General features: G+C 39.7%; 1 protein-coding gene across 1 annotated transcript; it reads left to right on the top strand.

Moving 5' to 3' along the window:
* Positions 1–656: 656 nt before the first annotated feature.
* On the top strand, positions 657–22,531 carry stat4 (signal transducer and activator of transcription 4). Its single transcript, XM_023336712.1, has 23 exons — positions 657–1,002; positions 6,508–6,643; positions 10,769–10,867; positions 11,555–11,647; positions 11,721–11,799; positions 11,864–11,949; positions 12,032–12,183; positions 13,114–13,272; positions 13,392–13,484; positions 13,568–13,627; positions 13,713–13,733; positions 14,385–14,478; positions 14,555–14,599; positions 15,610–15,693; positions 15,762–15,860; positions 16,055–16,190; positions 16,826–16,878; positions 17,039–17,133; positions 18,132–18,268; positions 20,152–20,343; positions 20,684–20,729; positions 21,599–21,704; positions 22,342–22,531. Exons 1-23 carry the CDS (start codon positions 875–877, stop codon positions 22,363–22,365), a joined length of 2,217 nt encoding a protein of 738 aa, XP_023192480.1. The 5' UTR covers positions 657–874; the 3' UTR covers positions 22,366–22,531.
* The last annotated feature ends 522 nt before the right edge of the window (positions 22,532–23,053 follow it).

The raw sequence follows: 23,053 nt of genomic DNA, 5'->3' as shown, positions 1-23,053 counted from the left end.
TAGTTAGTGATCTAAATATTTAGCTTAGAGATAAATAAGTAAATAAGTAAAGTTCTAAGCTAAATAAGTAAAAATGTATTTTTACTTCTATCCTAAGTATTTAATTATCAAACTAAATATTTAGCTCCTGACTAAATCTTTAGCTAGCAAAAAGTTGGCTTTAATCTAAATGTTTAGTTATTGAGCTAAGTTATTTGGGAGCTAAATATTTAACAGCAGGCTAAATATTAAGTTAGTCAGCTACTTAGTCGGAACCTAAATATTTAGATAACAAGCCAAATATTTAGTGAGTAAGCTAACTATTTAGTTCACTAGCTAAATATTTAGATCTGAAACTTCATAGTTATGTAGCAAATGAGTTAGAGCAAGTAAATATTTAGTTAATGGGCTACATATTAGTTTGAAGATAACTATTTAATTAGCAAGCTAAATATGTAATTAGTAAGTAAATATTTAGTTAATGAGGTAACTATTCAGTTTGGAGCTAAATGTAAACACAATGAAACAATAATTAATGGCACTTTGGGAGCTCCATACATTGTGATTTCCTGTGTTTTGGTTGAGGTTTCTGGTTTTATTGCTCTCCTGTGCTGTTTTTCTGTCGGAGTGGAACAGTGGGGGGTGAAACCTGCGAGCTGACGCGTGGCGGGGGATGGGCCGGCTTCCTGCTGAGCGACAGCCGCCAGTAAATCAGCTCTCTTCCTGAACGCAGCGCACTGTAAAACTGAAACCTCTGACAGAAGCAGGCGCACATGCTGGCAGGGAGTGACGGGGAAACGGCGCTCTGACACCCAGGATCATCTGAAGAGCAGCACAGCCAGCTTTCTGAAGGAGCCCCCCGGACCGTGACCTCTGACCCTGAGCCAGAAGCAGAATGAGCCAGTGGAAGCAGGTCCAGCAGCTGGAGATGAGGCTCCTGGAGCAGGTGGACTACCTGTACGATGACAACTTCCCCATGGACATCCGGCAGGGCCTGGCCGGCTGGATCGAGTCCCAGGACTGGTGAGTCCGACTCGGGTCGGTTCTGATGCATTGACTGCAACCGTGGACCTGAACATGGCAGCATGTCTGCTTAAAACGTAAAGAAATGGATCAAATTAAATGGATAAAAAGTCTCACGAGTTTGAGAATAATTTCACTTTTTTCAGTAAATATAAAATGATCTGGAGAGGATTCGGGTTTGAAGCACCAATTTGTTCTTTCATTTTGAGAATATTTAATTATCTTCCTCAGAGATGAAATTCCTGTAACCTCCCGCGATTCCTGCTTCATGTAATCATGTCATTAACTGGAAATAGGCCGAGTTTAAATTCCTGCTCCAGAAACAGAGAAACATTTTACAGTAAAACATTTCCTTCTGTTTAGTCTGGTTTGATTTGACCTGAGAGTAAAACCTGTGGTCAGGTTTAATAAACGGAGCAGTTTCTGTAAAACATTCATGATCCTCCTTAATAAAAATTAAGGAGCGAAACTCCAACAGGAAATTCATTAAATAATATTTTCTATTCAGAATATTCTCACAGATTTTCCTCACTGAGCAGCAAAGTCTGAGAAAAACGACGTCGTTTTTAGTGAAATCTTCATTCTCTCTTCGTTACCAGCAGACTTTGACAAAAACAGATTCTTTCTGTTTCTTTGTTCAATATAAAGACAACAATAGATAAAGGAAGATAAAACAATAAAGACAATAAAAACAGAGATTCCTTTTTTAAATATGAATCTTTTTCCTCAAACTGATTCATTTACAGTTTATTTTAATGGGGTCAGAAAATGATCCGATGTTGAACCAAAACAAGGGAAAATCATTTAAGTCTGAAGAAAATCTTGATAAATAATCATGCTAATCTGTGTTTTGTGAGTTTTATAAAACGAAAAAAACAAAATAAGATACGAAACAAAACCAACCGATTTGTTCTTGCAGCTGTGATTTGATCTTGACTAAATATTATAAATAACTTTTACTTAATCTGAAACTAAATCAAACTTTCACTTTGATATTTTAAGAGTTTGGTTTCAGGTTTTGTGATAATTTAATGTAGTTTTTCTAAAAGTAACCGCAGTGTGATGAAACATTACAGTTTGTTTCGGTTTTTTCTGAATATTTTTACTGTCATATAAAATAGGATCATCATTGATAAGTCAGCAATGATGATATTTTATAGATCACATATTGACTTTTTCTCTCCTCTGTTGGAGTTGAACAAAGCTCACTTACAGAACTGGTCAGTAAACACATCATCAGGGAAACTGAAGCCATCCTTGCTGACGGATCTCAGATTTTACATGCTGAGTTCAGTTTCTGCCTTCAGGCCTCCGGCTCAGACTTCTCTGTATGAAAAGAAACAGTTACAGTAACAGATACAGTTACAGTTACAGTAACAGTTACAGTAACAGTAACAGTTACAGTAACAGTAACAGTTACAGTAACAGTAACAGATACAGTAACAGTTACAGTAACAGTAACAGTTACAGTAACAGTTACAGTAACAGTAACAGTTACAGTAACAGTTACAGTTACAGTTACAGTAACAGTAACAGTAACAGATACAGTAACAGTTACAGTAACAGTTACAGTAACAGATACAGTAACAGTAACAGTTACAGTAACAGTTACAGTAACAGTTACAGTTACAGTAACAGTTACAGTAACAGTTACAGTAACAGATACAGTTACAGTAACAGTTACAGTAACAGTTACAGTAACAGTAACAGTTACAGTAACAGTTACTGTAACTGTTACTGTAACTGTATCTGTTACTGTAACTGTTACTGTAACTGTTACTGTAACTGTAACTGTTACTGTAACAGTTACAGTAACAGTTACAGTAACAGTTACAGTAACAGTTACAGTTACAGTAACAGTTACAGTAACAGTAACAGTTACAGTAACAGTTACAGTAACAGTAACAGTTACAGTAACAGATACAGTAACAGTTACAGTAACAGTTACAGTAACAGATACAGTAACAGTTACAGTAACAGTTACAGTAACAGTTACAGTAACAGTAACAGTTACAGTAACAGTTACAGTAACAGTTACAGTTACAGTAACAGATACAGTAACAGTTACAGTAACAGTTACAGTAACAGATACAGTAACAGTTACAGTTACAGTAACAGTTACAGTAACAGTTACAGTAACAGTTACAGTAACAGTTACAGTTACAGTAACAGATACAGTAACAGTTACAGTAACAGTTACAGTAACAGATACAGTAACAGTTACAGTAACAGATACAGTAACAGTTACAGTAACAGTTACAGTAACAGATACAGTAACAGTAACAGTTACAGTTACAGTAACAGATACAGTAACAGTTACAGTAACAGTTACAGTAACAGATACAGTAACAGTTACAGTAACAGTTACAGTAACAGTAACAGTTACAGTAACAGTTACAGTAACAGTTACAGTTACAGTAACAGATACAGTAACAGTTACAGTAACAGTTACAGTAACAGTAACAGTTACAGTAACAGTTACAGTAACAGTTACAGTTACAGTAACAGATACAGTAACAGTTACAGTAACAGTTACAGTAACAGATACAGTTACAGTTACAGTAACAGTTACAGTAACAGTAACAGTTACAGTAACAGTTACAGTAACAGTTACAGTTACAGTAACAGATACAGTAACAGTTACAGTTACAGTTACAGTAACAGTTACAGTAACAGTTACAGTTACAGTAACAGATACAGTAACAGTTACAGTTACAGTTACAGTTACAGTAACAGTAACAGTTACAGTAACAGTTACAGTAACAGTTACAGTAACAGTTACAGTAACAGATACAGTAACAGTTACAGTAACAGATACAGTAACAGTTACAGTAACAGTTACAGTAACAGTTACAGTAACAGTAACAGTTACAGTAACAGTTACAGTTACAGTAACAGATACAGTAACAGTTACAGTAACAGTTACAGTAACAGATACAGTAACAGTTACAGTAACAGTTACAGTAACAGTTACAGTTACAGTAACAGTTACAGTAACAGTTACAGTAACAGTTACAGTAACAGTAACAGTTACAGTAACAGTTACAGTAACAGATACAGTAACAGTAACAGTTACAGTAACAGATACAGTAACAGTTACAGTAACAGTTACAGTAACAGTAACAGTTACAGTAACAGTTACAGTAACAGATACAGTTACAGTAACAGATACAGTTACAGATAGAGTAACAGTAACAGATACAGTAACAGTAATTCAATCTGGAGAGACTCAGACGGAGAAAGAGAAGCGATTAAGAGAGTTTATTGACATGCATGAATTAAAGTCTTTGGCGCTCGGGCCCTGGCAGAGGACATCGAGCTGTGATTGCGATAAGCTGGGACGAGCGTTCCCGACGCTGATAGGAACGTCATCCCCGGGACCCGACACTGGTGGTGGAGGTCAATGAAGGATGCATCCTTGAAGAGCTAGGAGAGTGGAGGTGGAGATGGGGTGGAGGTGGGATGAGCTCGGCTGGAAAGCGCAGGGGTCCTTGGATGAAGGTCCTTTTCAGCTGGGGCTTGAATGATGATAGGGCGTGACATGGCTTGGTCCGGCGTTGATTGGTCGAGGGTGATGCGTGACGTGCGCTGATCGGTTGCTGAAGGTGTCGCTAGAAAGTCTTCCAGTTTGAATTTGCGCCTAGGCTTCATCAGATAGAGTAACAGTTACAGTAACAGTTATAGTAACAGTAACAGATAGAGTAACAGTTATAGTAAGTTATAGTAACAGTAACAGTTACAGTAAAGGTTACAGTAACAATAACAGTTAGTTACAGATAGAATATCAGGTAGCAGCTCTGCTTTGTTCCTACAGCAGTTTCTCTTTTTAACTCAGGATTTGTACTGTTACTGTTTAGTGACTGTCAGTCAACAATGAAACTCACTGCTGTATTCTTTCCATTAGGTATTGATTTGTATTTGATGTCCTTTTTGTATGTTTTATTGTTTATATTTTTTTAACCAAAAAAACAGCAGGATTACTGCTTTATCAGAGTAATCAGATTACTTCCTGAAGCTTCACTCATTGACATCACTTCCTGTCTGTTCACCACGGCTTATGTTTAATGTGCCGCAGCAGCTGCTACAAACATTAATGTTGGATTTTAAAACATTTTCTGTCACTTTTATTCTGAAAAACAAACGAGTTTCTTTGAAAGGTTTTATTGAAGGATTCAGTCGTCTTTGGTTCACCTTCATTTCTTTTTTTTTTACCCCTCCAGGGGGTCTTTTTGTGGCTCTAGTGTCCCTTATATCATAGTGGGCTGACAGGAAACGGGGAAGACATGCGGCAAATGTCGCCGGGTCCGGGAGTCGAACCCGCGACGGCCGCGTCGAGGACTGAAGGCCTCCAAATACGGGTCGCGCTAACCGCTACACCACCACGGCACGCCCGTTCACCTTCATTTCTAAATATGATTCTGTAGTTCATGGTTTCATTTCATTCATTTTTCCCATCAGCCACTTCAAGTTCATGATAACCGCCAATTTTCCAGATGGCCGCCATTTTTGAGCCTTTTAAACCATTTATTGCCATAAAATGTTTCCCATTTTCATAACCTGGATGAATTTTATGTCTCATTATGTGTGTGTGACTTTTGGACGCCGCAGGTTCGACTCCCGGTCCCAGCGACCTTTGCCCCATGTCCTCCCCCGTCTCCTCGCCCTTCTTCCTGTCTGCCTACTGTCGCAAAAAATACGAGCCGCTAGCGCCGCAAAAACTCTTCGGAGAAAAAAAAAGGAAAAAAAAAAGAATTTTATTTGAAATATCTTAATGAGAAAATTTGTCATTAAAATAACATATAAAACTATTTATGACGAGGACATTTCTCACTATAACACATTAAAAACATAATTTTTCTTTTAATGAGACTTATATCTCAATCTAATGACAGTTTCAAGGTGTTGAATTACAAAGTTAAGTTTCTTGTAATTCATATTTCATAGCATTTTATAGCAACAGAAGCCAACAGTTTTATTATGCTGTAAAATGGCACCAGGTGCCTGGAAAACACAAATTCAGCCCCTTAATGCGACCTTCCGCACCCAGCAGTCACCGCTGCACTCTGTCAAAAAGAAAACCTCAAACTAAAATCAAACACATCATGCTAAGCTAACCGCGCTAACTGTAATGCTGACAGAGCAATGTAGATCACAATGTCATCTGCAAACATCCTGATCCTCAGATTCCCGCTAACTTCACCGCTAACGCTAACTTCACCCTCCTACCTGAACTCCTCACTATTGGTGCATCTTTCTCTCAAACCTAAAAGAAATCAACCTTTTCTCTCTTTTTAGACTGAAATCAGTCTCAGTAGAACTGACATTCACAGTGATTATGACTTTTATCAGTCAGAAGTTGGATTTTTGCCGTTCCGGGGTCAAAGTGCATCCATTCCCAGTTGCAACATGATTTAAACCATAAGATGAATCTCTCTATTATGTCCAGCTGGAGAGTCTCGTTGTGTAAATCTCGCTGCTCTTCCGGTCGGTCTCGGCCGTTTTCAGGGATTCTGCGGTCAACGACGAGGCGATGGCTTCGGTTCTGTTCACCAACCTGCAGACGCAGCTGGAGAAGGTCCGATCTCAAGAGCAGAACTTCCTGCAAAGACACAACATGAAAATCATTCAGCAGCAGCTGCAGGTAACAACGCCGGCTTTGTTTCTGGTTTTACATTCAAAAGGTGAATTTTCACCTAAAACCTCAGGAATTCAGTTACCTGGTTTCCAGGAGCATCACGTTTATTTCTCCTTCCTGTTTCTGAGTTTTTCTTTTCCTAGTCGTTAAGATCATCACCAGAAATGGTCTTATTTACTACAGCTTGTTCTCTTATTCATGACCACACTCCACAGGAAGTTCTCCATGCAGAATAAAAACATGAATCTCATCCTGGAAGGAAGAGAAACAAAATTCAGCTTCAACTCCAGAGCAGACGTCACGCAGGTCATCAGATTATTTTATTCAAAAAGAGAAACAAAAAGCAATTAAATGAAAATTTGCATTTTTAAAATAGATTTTCCATGAACTTTAGATTCTCATCATTGATGACGGATCCGTCAAAACGGACCAGAATCTCTGGTTCTGAAGGTAAACAGAAGGCTAGCCGTTTATTAGCGCAGTAAAGTATAGAAAGATAATAGGGACAGGTAAGGAGCCAGCTGCTAGCAACGCTAGCTAACAGGTTTGTTATCTAATCCTATAACACCAATCATAAACATTACTTCAGCTAATGCTAACGGACAATGTCAGCGAGGAAGCTAACACTAAAACACTAAACCAACATAGTAATTAGTGGAAGCTAACAATAGCAATTAATGAAAACTAATGCTGAAGCTCTAAATAAACATAACTAGGGGAGGCTAGTGCTAAAGTTTAAAGCACTAATTTTGTTTTCAAAGTTAGCAAAAACTAAGTGAAAAATTAGTGCTGCTATTAGCAGATTAGCGGCAGTGTGTTCACCACTGGAAGAAGCTCCAAAACTGATTCATTTTTAGTTTTTTTTACTGATATTTAGGAAGATGAGCTGCTGGAAGCGTTAAATCATTTGTACAGATTTCCGGGCGGTAACAAATTCTGCCTGGATTTACGGTAATCTGTCTTCACTGATAGGAAAAAGTTTTCCAGTACTTTCATGAGCATCACCATGAAACGTTTACTCATCCGTACAGAAACCAGTTTATTCCTCCTGAAACGGTTCTGGCATCAGAACCAGGTCAGTGGCTCGGAGCCGCAACACGCCGGCAGTAAGCAGAAGTAGCAGGATGGGGTTTGCTGCACAGCTTGTAGGAGAGAAAAGGAAGTAAAATCTAGTTCATGTTCGCTTGAAATGAGCTTTAAATGTGTGGCTGGGTTCTCCTCCAAATGATCTGGAAATGTTTATGAACTTAATCCCAGACATCCAGCTCTGAATATCCATCTGAAGGCCGAGTACTTCACGGTATTTCTCAGTACTTCAGAGTATTTTTTGCAGTAAATGCTGTTTGCTTGAGGAGTTCTGCAGGACATTTTGGTTGAGGAAACGTCAGAAACATGAGCGCATATGTTTTGTTCTTGAAAAGTTCTTCACCTTTGCAGAACCGGGCCGTGGCGCCTCGCCGCGGCTTCCTGTCAGCTCGATGTTTGTGTCGAAGCAAACATCATGTCGAGAGGAAGCAGAAACTCCTGAGCTCTGAGGCGTTTGCGGTTTTCTGCTGCTGTTGTGTTTCTGTAGATTTAAAGCAACACAAGGACCAAAACAGACTTTGAAGCTTAGTTTTGCTTTTCGTTTGATTGGTTTTGAAATCATCCTTGAGGTTTTTGCTGAGTCTGTTTCTTTAGCAGGAAAGTTGTGAGAGATAAACTCCAGAAGCGAACAGGGAAGAAAGTCTTCACTTGAGGCTGGAAGCAGAGAAATGAGCAGACCTTCTGCTCTCGGTGTAGGTGTGCATCGGATCTCTGACTTTCCGCTGGTGATGAAAGCTTCGTCATGCCTGTGGGTGAATTTTCCGCAGAGAAACGTTCTGGTTTTTCTGAATGGGCAGGCCAACGCCTCGCTCTGGGTGTAAATGTCAAGCAGAAGCTCATGGTGGTAAAAATACGGCTGTGGGAAAGTTTGCGGTGGCTAAATTTGCTCAAGCCTAATTTGTAAATGTTTATGTAGCTGATTTTAGTAGCTGTAGAATCTAAAATGTTTACAAGATTAAAACCTTGTGAGAACTTCAGAGTTTTGATGAAATTAGTTTGTAACTTAAATATATAATCTGACCCTGAGAGTTCAGCTCTGTAGTGACTGGAAGAGGATCGATCAGCCAATCACAAGCAGATGTTGGTGAAACTATGGCAACGGTTTAATAAGGGGGAAATACTATATTACTAGATTTGGACTTCCTTTATGCTGTCTGATCTGAGGCAAAGTGTATCTGAAACTTCAGGCCCAATGAGAACCGTAGAAACATCCAGTCAAGACCAAAGCAGGAAAACATCATTATGTAAAGAATGGAAGGAAAAAACAGCTGAGCTTCTTCAAATGGGACGCCATAAGAATAACACGATATTTAGCAGAAGCTAATGCTGAGGAGATATTTCAGTTTTTCTTAATGTATTGATAACATCAAATACAACAAACATGGCATCAGTATCAGATGTGCTCAAACCTGAAAAAGTCGACTGGCTGCTTCCACACAGACAGAAGAGACAAAACCACAAAACAAAAAGAACAAAAATCACCATCAGTGTTTCCAGCAGCTTCAGATCGTTGATTCTGCATCTGGTTGTTTGTCCATGAACTTTATGGATAAGAAGAGGCAGCAGAGCTCCCTGTGAAAAATGGGAAAAAAGGTTTTGCTTGAAGAAAACAACATTTGTGAATGAAAAACTTGCCCATGATAATTCTTACATTTAGTAGCCTTTCAAATTTCTTTTCCCATAAATAATGTCTTTCTTAGAAAATTCAGGTAAGTTTGGAGTTTTAGGGAAAAGCCAGTGATGAACATCATAACAGAAAGCTTTGCAATAAACACATTAATAGAAAAGATGTTCAGTCGACTCGATATCACAAAATAAACAAGTTTTATCATCAATAGCAAATCAAGTCTGATGATTCCTTAGAGGGATAAAAAGATTTTAAAGTGGACTTCCTTAGCTTTTGGAGGAAAAGGAAGATTTAAATAATTTGTTCTAATTTTTACCCTTTGAACCTTTGAGAAGACTTGCGATATGAAATTTTGATTTGATACCAAAGGAAACAAAGTAGTAAAACATTCTCTAATTTTTGAGTTTTTAGTTTTTTACCTGTGATATTGGGTCCATTAATCAGAAGTCCGGGTAGACCAGAGGTTCTGTAAACATGGTTCTCATAAAGACATTTAGCTGTGCATAAAATATTTTGTGGAAAAGCTCTAATATTTTTTGAAAATTCACTTTTATTAATTTGCAGGTTATATTTAACACTGAATCCCTCCATTATTTAATAAATGCATCACAGACCAAACACCTTGTTCCAGCCAATTATGTGTAAAGATGGATTTATTATTCATTTTTATGTAGCAGAAATTCCTTAGGGAGTATTGTGTGTTTATAGATGAATCTCCAATATAATAAAACTTGCTGGTGAAAGAAGGAAAGTTTAACAGGCATTTTTTTAACATCCAAGTCACATCTTAGAAATAAACTAACCCAGATATGAAAATATTTTACTTGGAATATGGAACCATAATTCATTTTGATTTGTTAAAAAAGACTGAAGTTCTGAAGTTTATTTTTAAAGTTCATGCTGTCAGATTCAAGATCTTGAAGTTCTCCATCTTCAAACTGTTGAATTAAATGACCTTTTCTGATTTAGTGAGTTTTCTGTTTCCATATAAAGTCAAAATTCATTGAATGCTAAAGCGATAAACCAACATGATATGTAGCGGAAGCTAACGCGCTACATGAACAGAGGAGCTAAACGCTAAACCAATAATAAACCATCATGATGAACTCGAGGTTTGAGTTCATCATGTTGAGTTTTGCTGTTGCTAATTTTGTATAATTAACTCTAATAGGACTTCAGTCTACTGTACTATAGCAGTGCATTGTGGGTAAAGGATGAACTCATTCATCATGGATGGAAAGCGTGACGAGTTTCTGTTTTGTGATTGTTGTTGCATAACAATATTCTGAATAACAGAGGAAACAGAACAATACTGAACCGGTTTATGTGGAAACGATTAAATAACTTCCTCATCTGGTTTTATTCAAAATGTTTTGCTCTAACCTGAAACACGTTGCTGTTTGTGTTTGTGGCTCCAGAGGAAATACACCACCAACCCCACAGGAATGGCCCGAGTCATCTCCACCTGCCTGCGGGAGGAGCGGCGGATCCTGGCCACCACCTGCACACAGGAACAGGTGACGGAGTCTGATGCTGCTGCTGATGCTGCTGCTGCTGCTGCTGCGTTAATCTCTGATGCTGCTGTTTTCTGTGATGCTGCAGTTTTCTCTGCTGCTGCGTTAATCTCTGATGTTGCAGTTTTCTCTGATGTTGCAGTTTTCTCTGATGCTGCAGTTTTCTCTGATGCTGCTGTTTCTCTGATGCTGCTGTTTTCTCTGATGCTGCAGTTTTCTCTGATGCTGCTGTTTCTCTGATGCTGCAGTTTTCTCTGATGCTGCAGTTTTCTCTGATGCTGCAGTTTTCTCTGATGCTGCAGTTTTCTCTGATGTTGCAGTTTTCTCTGATGCTGCTGTTTTCTCTGATGCTGCTGTTTCTCTGATGCTGCAGTTTTCTCTGATGTTGCAGTTTTCTCTGATGTTGCAGTTTTCTCTGATGTTGCAGTTTTCTCTGATGCTGCAGTTTTCTCTGATGTTGCAGTTTTCTCTGATGTTGCAGTTTTCTCTGATGCTGCTGTTTTCTCTGATGCTGCTGTTTCTCTGATGTTGCAGTTTTCTCTGATGCTGCTGTTTTCTCTGATGCTGCTGTTTTCTCTGATGCTGCTGTTTCTCTGATGCTGCTGTTTCTCTGATGCTGCAGTTTTCAGTGATGAATGATTGTAAAATGAAGACATATGAGCTCAGTTTGGCCGGCCGGGTTTTCTGCAGGGCGCGCTGGAGCAGTCGCTGCAGAACTCTGTGGCCTTCGAGAGGCAGAAGAACATGGACAACCGAGTGAGCATCATCAGAAACAGCGTCCAGGTAGCTGAGCACAGCTGGAGCCAAACGGGCTGCGACGCATCAGCTGTGATAAAAACTAAATGTTTGTCTGCAGCTGATGGACCAGGCGGTGAAAAACATCGAGGACATGCAGGACGATTTCGATTTCTGCTACAAGACGCTTCAGTCACGAGGTGAGCGCCGCGTTGAGGATCGGCTGGAAGGAAACGCTGAATATTCACGTGTTTGATTTTCCAGAATCGGCAGACAGAACGTCAGAGATGATCAAACAGGGAATCACTCGACTGCAGGAAATGCTCAACAGGCTGGACTTCAAACGGAAGGTGAGCAGAGACACCAAACCTCAGCAGCTCCAACATCTACAGCCGTAAACTCGTCCTTCTTCCTTCCTCCTCTGGTTTTCAGGAGATCCTGTCAAAAATGGATGTAGTGATCAAAGAGATCGACGACCTCATGACCTCTCAGCTGCGACCGGAGCTGCAGGACTGGAAACGCCGGCAGCAGATCGCCGCCATCGGTGGGCCGCTGCTGACGGGGCTGGAGCAGCTGCAGAGCTGGTGAGGAGCTGCAGCAACATCCTGCTAAATATTTACACTAATAACTGATTTAATAAATAATCAGCCTTATAAACACAAACCTTAGCGACACAAATACGTTTACTGCTCAGTTTTAGCTAAATGAATGGAAAATATCAGCGATGACATCATCTAGATACGACAGTTAGAGAAAAATGATTACATCACAAAAATAAAGTCATGAGAAAAGTTGTAATAATTTGAGAAAAATCGCAATGATGAGAATAAACTCCTATTACCACAATAGTCATAATAATGTAATAAAAACTTGTAATGATACAAGTAAAAAATTGTACAACAAAAAAGTCAATAATACCTGAATAATGTGATATTATTATTATTATTAATGTGATATTATTATTATTAATGTGATATTATGAAGTAGTATTTTTTTATCTGCTACAAGGGAAATAGTAAAAAAATAAATGAGTGATAAATTATAAGTTTTTAATCTTTTTTTCATACAACACTGTTTAGTTTATTTAGGAATCTCCTTAAGTTCACAGAAAATATTGTGAATATTAAATTAAACCTGCGATATTCTCTCTAAGCTAGGCTATGTTAGCATGTTAGCATCAAGTATTTTATTATTCATATAAATATTAAGTGATAAATTGAATCTCAAAACAGAATGACTGGAAAACTAAATGTTGTAAAGGTAACTCAGATATTAGCAACCGGAAGATACATGTGGCTACGCTAGGTTAGCATTAGCTAGCATGATTAGCAGTTTTAGCTTCTATGTTTTTCATTCTATGTAAAGTAAAATAGGTGAGTCATGTTTCTATTGGTGAAACTGTAAAACGATAAATATCACATGAACGTTGAACAGTTTTTTAAAGAGTTTGACCTCCTTCTGTTGGGGTCAAACGGCTCTGACCCTTTGACCCTTTGACCCTCCTGCTCCCTCAGGTTCACTCTGACGGCACAGAGCCTCTTCCAGATTAAACGGCAGCTGGACAAACTGGGAGAACTGGTGGTGAAGGTGACGTATGAGAGCGACCCCATCCCGCTGCAGAAGCCTCAGATGGAGGAACGAGTCAAATACCTGATCTACCACCTGATCAAGAGGTGAGCCCGGCCCGTCTCCGGGGCCCGGCCCGTCTCCGGGGCCCGGCTGAAATAACATGAATTTATAATGAATATATGATCATATTGGGTCCATGGCAGTGACCACGGTTTGGTTTCAGCTCCTTTGTGGTGGAGAAGCAGCCCTGCATGCCCACACACCCACAGAAACCTCTGATCATCAAGACCGGAGTCCAGTTCACCACCAAAGTCCGGTAACTGAAGCCCAGCAGCCGTCCATCGTTCCCACTGCCGTCATAATGAAAGATAAACAGCTAATCTCTTCTCCTCCTTTCAGACTTTTGGTCAAACTTCCTGAAGTGGATTATCAGCTAAAAGTGAAAACAACATTTGATAAGTATGAAACGGTTTTTAATATGAATAAAATAAATATTAATTCGACGTTAACCTGAGGAGTAATTCCTGTGTCGTCGTCTCTGCAGGGATCTTCCGGCCGGCAGAGTGTGAGTCTGACTTCTCAGATAAAAAACGCTAAACATGAAGCTACATTTTCATGTTGTTACAGTTATAAAACAGCAACATACCGGTCAGTTTGCAGCAGAACATTATGACCACCTTCACACAGCAGGTTTTGATCTCAAATCTAATTTTTTTTACTGAAATCAGATTTTCTTTTGCATCGTTCCTGCTGCTCATTAAATGGGGTCAGACTGCAGTGTGAACGGTTCCAAACACAGAGGCTGGAAAACAAAAGGATCACGTGCTGCTGTGGCCTAGTCAAAGTCCTGACCTGGTTGAAATGCTGTGATGAGACGTTCAGATGCCTCAGCAGAAACTCATAGGAAATAATCCAGATTCCTCCTTACTGACGGAGAAAGTTCAAAAAGTTCTGATGGGATTCTGATGAGGTCCGTTACAAACGGAGAAAAAAAGGATGAAATTTCTAAATTGCTCAAAAAATGATAGAAAAAGAGTTTCAAACGCTGAAAATTCGCTATAAATAACATTTGGAGATTAATTTCAGAAACGTTCCAGAAGAAACACCGGACATTTCTGGAACATTCCAAGTTTTTTGTAGAACTTTTTTTTGCGTGAAGTTTTCTGTCTGCGTTTCGGTGGAATCTGAGTCGGACTCCGTCCCGTTTGCTCCTCAGAAGTCGACAGTTCTTCATCCTCACCAACAACACTAAAGTGATGGACATCGAGGATTACTCCAACGGCTGCCTCTCTGTCGAGTTCAGACACCTGGTAGGAAACTTTCACTGCTGAGCAACGCAGGTTGCTGCAACGCTGCCTGGAAGTTGACAGAGTTTGTGTTTTACAGCAGCTGAAAGAGAAGAAGTACAGCAACGGCACCAAGGGCAACGAGGTGACCAGACTTCAGACACATCAAACATCCGCAGGGCAGAAAGGATCACTACTAAAGCACTAACGCCACAAAAATCTAGAACAGTTTGAAGGAAATGTTTCCCTCAGTAAAAGAAAGTTTATCCAGTGTTTGTAAAACTCAGGATAGTCAGACAAGCAGAAAATTACAGCTAAAATCATACAAAGCACCACAGAGACGCTGTTTGTAGTTAAACTGATCAGAAATATGTTCAGATACATGCAGAGAGCTGATCGACTGTTAAAAAGGGGAGGAGCCGAAAGTTACCGGTTGCTACGGTAACCGCACAGCGAAACGTACTGTACAGTTTGACCAAATATAATCAATTTGAAGAATTGATTATAAAATAAAATAAAACCTTGTTACACACATATTTATATATATATTTTTATCTTATCATTAATAAACTGAGAATGCAGGATTTTAATAAAACAAGTTAAATTTTGAAGGGAAGCGATGTTTAGACCGTTTGCCTCATTAAAAAAAATCCATCCAGTTTGTAAATTCCTTCTGTTCATTTGGAAAATAAAAATATATAAAAATTGAATCTATTTGGTTGAGTTTAGTAAATTACTCGACCAATCAGACTTTAAAGTTGGATTAAATCCGACTTTAAGGTGAAAGTCAGAGTTATTATCTGCAGAATGTAACTTTTATGAAATAGATTTTAACATATTTGTTGAAACTATCTGAAAGATTTAGCTCCTCTGCTTTCTCCCAGTGCTAACTAGAAACAACCAATGAGAGCCTGGGGGCGGGGCTTAGTGCTGTCAATAACTCTGCTACGCTGCATCTAGCATAGCACGTTGTGAATGCTAAGACTAGTTAGCATCATCACTAACTGGTTTTCCTGTAACAGTATGGTGTTTCTCCAGCGTTAGCACATTTAGCAGCCAGTACACGAGTGTGACTGACAGCGTTAAGCCCCGCCTTCTGGCTCTGATTGGTTGCAGTTTGGACTCGGTTGGATTCTGATGGCTGGTGTCTTTCAGGGCCTGCTCTCTGTGACGGAGGAGCTTCACTCGCTGAGCTTCGAGGCCTGCTTCACCGTGCAGGGCCTCGCCGTCGACCTGGAGGTCAGAGGTCGTTTCCATCGCCACACGCCGGCTGCTGCTGTCGCTCATTTCTGCTCTCCTCTCCCCAGACGTGTTCGCTGCCGCTGGTGGTGATCTCCAACGTGAGCCAGCTGCCGGGCGGCTGGGCCTCCGTCATGTGGTACAACCTGCTGACCGACGAGCCGCGGGTGAAACGATCAGCTGCTCAAAACTTTAGCCAAAAAACTAACCAGCTAGTCATTTACTGCAGACGGCTTAAACTGAAGCTGACTGATAAATCTGATGTTAAAATGTAGTCAGGGATGTAAGTGTAGTGAATTTAATGCTAAACCAGCCTGCCGTAGCCATCGGTTTGGTTTTGCTGACTCGTGTTTCCGTACAGAACCTGGGCTTTTTCGGGAACCCGCCCCGCGCCAGCTGGAGCCAGCTGTCTGAGGTTCTCAGCTGGCAGTTCTCCACCTTCGCCGGCCGCGGCCTCAACAAGGAGCAGCTGGACATGCTGGGCGAAAAGCTGCTGGGTAGGCGCCTGGAGCCGGGAGCGGCTAAAGCTACAGCAACGGCTAAACGCATCCGAGAACAGATTGACCTGCCTGAGCTGCTTTACCGACTGAGAAAATGCAACAAAAACAACCAATCAGAGCCAGGAGGCAGGGCTTAGCGCTGCTAATCATCCTCATGTACTCATTGCTAAATGCGCCAATGGTGGAGAAACAACTTACCGTTACAGGAAAACTGTTTATCCACTGTCATCGGCCCCTATGCTAACTAGATTTACCATTCACAAACAGAGGATGATTGACAGCGCTCAGCCCCGCCCCCTGGCTCTGATTGGTTGTTTCTAGTTAGCGCTGGAAGAAAGAGGAAATGTTCGACTTTTTCACAGATTATCTGTCTCATAACAAACTGTCACAACTTTAACAAAAATGTAAAAATATATTTTTTATAAAAGTTACAAACTACAGTTTAAAGATGGAGGATAATTCTCTCTGTCGCGCCAAACAGCTTCTGCTCTGAGTCGGTTTCTCTGGTTTTATTTCACTCTATGCAGACGACACTCTGCTCATCCTAATAAATAAACTACTAAATATGAGAAAACAAAACTAGGACAGATTTTAATCTACTGACATTTCTGCTGTTTTCTGTGTTTCTGCAGGTCAGCACGCCTCATGTGGGGATTACCAAGTCTCCTGGTCCAAGTTTGCTAAGGTAACGACCTCACAGTGACCTCAGACTGACCTCAATGTGACCTCAATGTGACCTCAGATTGACCTCACAGTGACCTCAGACTGACCTCAGTGTGACCTCAGTGTGACCTCAGTGTGCAGTTCTTCCCTCGGTCACTCCTTCTGCTCTCCGTCCTCCACAGGAGAACATTCCTGGAAAGCCTTTCAGTTTCTGGATGTGGCTGGATTCCATCCTGGAGCTCATCAAGAAGCACCTGCTGCCGGTCTGGAACGAGAAGTAAGACCCCAACGCCTCAGTCAGCCTGCCGGAGCCTGACGGAGCCTCCATCACATTCTTTAGTGGTTTTAATGAAGCTTTAAGGAACAGAAAGGAGAAAATGTTTCCCTCTTTCAGTAAAATGAGGATCTTCAAGATTCACCTGAGGCCCAAAACAAGAAGGAAGTTTTTCATAACTTTGATAAAGTATTCATGTTTCCAGATCATTTTCACATTAAACTCTTCTCCAGATGTTACAGATATTTTCAACACAAAGTTCTGCTCAGTTTCTGCTGAGCTGTGGAAAAAAAATCAGAAAAATTAGATTTTTTAATTCCTCTGAGTTTATTCTGTGTTTCTAAACATCTCAGCTCAGACAGATCAGATGGAAAACATCTGAGAAAATCAGGTTTCAAGTCTTCCTACAGAATCCCATCTGGACTCACGTCTGGACTTTGACTAGGCCATCCTGACCCATGTTCTAAACTATCCCATCATAAGTGAACCTGAACCCTGCAGCTTCTAACAAGTTTACCTGTCAGGATTTAACTTTACCCTGGCCTGCTTCCCACAGCATGATGCTGCCACCGCCAGGTTTCTTTCTGGTGTGTTCAGGACAGTGAAAATCAGGAATCATTTCCTGGATTCTCTCCACTTTGTGCTGGTCGGTTACGTAGATAAAAACAGAGGTTTGTGGCTGGAACAGTGAAAAACCTCAGTGGTGTAAAACCTTTATCAGATCGCTGTGATGTTTATGAAACCAGCTGGCTTCAGATTTTTTATTCTGTTTTCTGTCTTCATCTTACAGCAGGAGCTTTTAAAGGCAATTTAATCTGAGCTGAGGAACTGCAGCTTCCTGTAATTTGCCCAGATTGTTTCTGCTTTGTTTTATTGTTCGGGCCGTACAGAGAAGTGGCGCAGAGCAAAACGCACTGCAGCTTCACAGCTGGAACAATAGTTTCTACAGTAAAAGCCTGGAGGCAGAAGGAGAAGTGATGAAGGTGATTTTCTGTCTGCAGCTTCATCATGGGCTTTGTGAGCAAAGAGATGGAGCGCGCTCTGCTGAAGGACCGCGAGCCCGGCACCTTCCTGCTGCGCTTCAGCGAGAGTCACCTGGGAGGAATCACCTTCACCTGGGTGGAGCACAGCGACAGCGGTGGGCGGAGAGGCCAACACACACACACAAATATAAACACACACACACACCCCGACACAAATATAAGCACACACACACATATAAACACACACACACACCCCGACACAAATATAAGCACACACACACACACACACACACACACACAAATATAAACACACAAAGTTACAGGATTTCACTGTCAGCATCCAAACCTTTCTTGGCCTTGAGGTTTTCTTAGCTTCAGCAGTGGCTAGCACTGCTAGCTAAACCATAAAGTACTAGTCATAGAAGTTAGCTCTCAGTGATAAAACATTTCCTATGGACAAAGCACAACATTTGAATAAAATATACACAAAATATATATTTTTTCAAATATCTGACTAAACTAACCTGGGCCATGTGAACAACAATAATGTATGTTTTCCTGGAGTTTGCTGAATATTTTTTATTTTAAACATTGTAGTAGGTGGATGGTGTCTGTAAAATCCCTTGTCCTGGAGCAAAACTCAATACATTATAATAGTTTAAAACAATTAAAGGAATACTAAGATAATATAATATGACAATAAGTATAAGTATTCAAATAAATAATTATAAAAGTATCAATAAATTGAATTAAAAATCATTTTTATATATTTTCCAACTCCATTGAAATTTGTCCCAAGTTTTTGTCAACATCGTCAGACATAAAAAGAATGTAAAATAAATCAGGCATTATTTGGGGCATCAGGACTTGTGAGGACCCCAGGACCTCTTCCTTTCTCTTCCCTTGCTAACAGGGCTAGCAGCTCTAGTTAGCTTATGTTATTTAGTTTTTTCTTCTGTTTAATTCCTAACTTGTTCGTCACAACCATATTGTGTCAACACCATAACTGACAATTTACAAAACTTTTATGAATTTTTGTGAACTAAATGTTTAATTTCGGTAAAGATTTGATGGACCTGATGAGCTACAATATGGCCTCTTTCAGAATAACATCGTATAAATTGAGGTAGTTTGGCATTTTGTCAACTCCATCAGTTTTTAACTGACATTGTGACTCTTTCAGTGATAATGTTGACAAATCTCACTTAAATGTGCAGTTAGTTCATTTTAATGTATTTTACATAAATTGCATTACTTCACATGTATCAAGTTTTTCTTTTTACTCACTGGTTTGTCAAAACCTTCAGTTCTGTGTTAACTCTGTCAGATGGACTTTGTTATTTTTTGTTTTAAATAATATTTCTTTTGTTTCTTGAAAAGCATTTGTCTGTAAAACTGAGTAAAAATATCTCTAATAGGGTCATTCATAAATGCTTTTATATTTATTTTTGTCAGATGGTTTTGACAAAGTTCTGGGTCAGATCCATTAAAAAATTACTTTTCTAAAAAATGTTGCAACTGGGAGCCTGCACCTTAGCATCTTTACATTTCCAAAACATTATTTGTCATATTTGAATACATAAGATTGAGCAATAATTTTAAAAATATATATTGGGAAAATTACTGCTCTGCTAATGCACTAAACCAACATAGTATTTAATGGAAGCTAATGCTAAAGCTCTATATTAACATGGTAATTTGTAGATGCTAATCCTAAAATGCTAAGCTAACATAATAATTAGTTGAAGCAAATGCTGCAGCGCTAAACTAATATCATCGTTAGTGAAAACTAATGCTAAAGTGTTAAACCAACATAGTATTTAGTGGAAGATAATTGTTTTAGCAGCATAGTAATTAATAGAAGCTAACTTTAATGAACATTAAAGCGCTAAGTTTGCTCAGAATAGCTGATTAGCTGCCAGCATCCAATGAAACGCCTGAGAAACTGAAGACAGCTCAGTGATTTGTGGTTCCACTTCCTGATTAGCTGCCAGTTTTCTTCTTCTGTTGTCTTATTAACTGTCACTTTATCCAACAGGGGACGTAAAGTTCAACTCTGTGGAGCCGTACACCAAGAACCGGCTGAGCGCGCTCCCCTTCGCTGACATTATACGCGACTACAAGGTGATCTCAAACGGCGGCGTTCCGGAAAACCCGCTCAAGTTCCTGTATCCCGACATTCCCAAAGACGAGGCCTTCGGACGGCTCTACAACAGCCAGCCCAGCAAAGGCAAGACACCAACCTTTGAGTTCATACAGGCTTGCTTTGATTGGGGTTAGGTGGAGTACCTCTGAGTAGTCAGTGTTTTACCAGCCCAGCCTTGTGGCAGCTTGAGCAGTTTCCCTTTGGAGGATTAGATTTCTGATAAATCAAGGAAACTGATTTTCAGAAAATATAAACGAACAACCAACCAACATCATGGAACAACGTTCCTACAAGATAAACAACTTCAGTAAATCAACCAAAATTAGCTTATGCTAAATACCATGGTGCTATAGCCCATTAGCATTGATGTTTTTATGTCGCCATGAATCTTCAGCTCTGACCTTTGACCTCTCTGTGTTCTCAGTCTATCCGTACATCCCATCAACTCTGATCCCCATCTCCGAGCTGCGGTGAGTCCTCCACAGAAATGGCCACAACTCTCATTAGCTGCACTTTAGCGGCTAAGCTACAGGCTACATGGTTGTAGCTGAAGCTCTCGCTCCGTTTTATCTCTCTAAATGTGTAAAACTCAAGGCCCATGGGCCAAATCTGGCCCGCTGTAACTGTTTATGTGGCCCTCTAGATTCTAGATTAAACACTAAGTGTGCTTAAATATTATGTTTCAATCAAATCAATGCAGTTTTTAAATCGGTTTACTGCCAAATTATATAAGTCAGTCCCTCCAGTTTCCTGAGAATTATTATGGAAATTCACGATAATTTTGCACTAAAACATAATTAGGACTTTATTGCAGATTTTTCTCAAAAATTGTCAAAACCTTTACTTGTACTAATCAGCTGCCTCAGCCTTAAATGATGTCAGATTATAGTCCATGATCTATACAGCGAGTGATAAAAAGTCACATTTACGTCATAAATAAGCATCAATATTTCCAAATTAGAAACACAAACACTTTGATTTTTATTGCAAACATCACAAAAAGAATCATGAAATCCTGGAGGGACTGAAAAGATGTTTAATAATAATATTTAATTTTAAGGATTCATTGATATTTTAGCAGTTTGTGATCAGATTTTATCAACACTTTCTGGCACAACCGGCCCTTTAAGAGCCTTCATGATCTGGATTTGGCCCAGAACCAAAATGAGTTTGACATCCCTGCTCTAAACGAACCGATGTTGGTAACAGTTTGAGGAGGAATCTTGTTTCTGATCCGGTTTGAGGAGGAATCTTGTTTCTGATCCGGTTTGAGGAGGAATCTTGTTTCTGATCCGGTTTGAGGCCTTTACAGTGAAATGTCTCCCGTTCTGTGATCCAGATCAGAAGCCAGCTCCACGCCGCGCTCCTGCCCGTCTCCAGAGCCGCCCATGACGCCCGGAGAGTTCGACATGCTCAGTGAGCACCTGTGCTTCGACATCGACACCGTGAGTTTCCACGCGCCGCGTTCTCCAGGGGTTTGTCCAGAGCAGAGGGGGCCCAGGGCGATAGACGCCACCACATCGCCCCCCAGTGGCCATGTAGTCTTATCTTCACAGGACTGTTTTAAATCATTTTAATAGAGCTTCAGTGGAAGATTTATTCATTTGATTATTTCTATTATTTATTCTTCCAATATGTCAGAGTTCATATTTTTCCTCTTTATGTCCTAAAAATTGAAATCATAAAAACTTTAAAGAAGCTGATTTATCAGTTAATAACTGATAATATCAATAAATAATAACCTCTGTGGTTCCTGTCCGTTTTAACCAAATTACAGCAAAGAAGCTGAGAAGCTTTTAAAAGCATTTATGTAAGAATCTGTCTTTGTTTTTAATTAATTAATTTTTACTCATTTAAAACTCATACATGGTGCATTACGGTAATTTAAAGTCTTAAAGGGGTGAAAAACAATCAAATGAATAGAAAATGAGACGCATGGCCTTCAGAATACACACATAATTACTTTCATATTGATTTATAACCTAAATTAATTTAGTCAGAAGAAATAGAAAGAAAAGAGTGTTCAGTTTCTGATGTGTTTTTATTTCTCTGAGAATAAGTTTGTTTTCTTTCTGTTTCCAGATGAGCTCTCCGTACTCAGAGTGAATCCTCGATGTTTCTTCACCTCTTCAAACATAAATATCATAAATATTTCATGTTCTTAGGGACCAAAAACATCTTTAATGTTTTTATTTAATGTTGTAATTTGAGCTCCAATATTCTGAAGTTCTTTGTAAAAAGTTTTTCTAAATAAATTTCCTCCTTCATATCAGCCTGTCATCTCCGCTCACCGGCGCCCCCGCTGGCCAGAAAGAAATACTGCAGCCAGAGGTCCCTGTTCTGAGCTTTTATTTTGGAGAGGAAACCGGATGTTGTGACTCACCGTGACTCTCTGTAAATGCTGTTCAGGGTTTCTGGAGAATCACGTGGTTCTCGGCGAGTCGTCCTGCTGTTTTGTTGTGGGAATGAGTCATGAGAGGCGGCAGTGATCGCGGCTTCCGGTGGGATGAGAAAGAAAGATGAAGGTCCGACCTCTGAGCGAAGGTCTTCATCCACCTGCAGGCCGTTAATCAGCTGCTCAACAGGCTTGCTGAAGGTTTTCTGGACTTTCATTCATTTCAGAACAAAGTTTTGGTTTTATTTGTGCAGAAACTCCTAAACTAGAGGATGATTTTTTTTCTTTCTAAAGAAAACTTTAAAATGAGATTAATTATTATTATTATTATTATTATTATTATTATTATTATTATTAACTGAATCTGCAGAAATCCCAGAGGTGACAAAGTTTGACAAG

Source organism: Xiphophorus maculatus, chromosome 7 (genome assembly GCF_002775205.1).
Source record: "Xiphophorus maculatus strain JP 163 A chromosome 7, X_maculatus-5.0-male, whole genome shotgun sequence".
NCBI classification, from domain to species: domain Eukaryota; kingdom Metazoa; phylum Chordata; class Actinopteri; order Cyprinodontiformes; family Poeciliidae; genus Xiphophorus; species Xiphophorus maculatus.
This window is presented reverse-complemented; position numbering and strand designations above follow the sequence as displayed.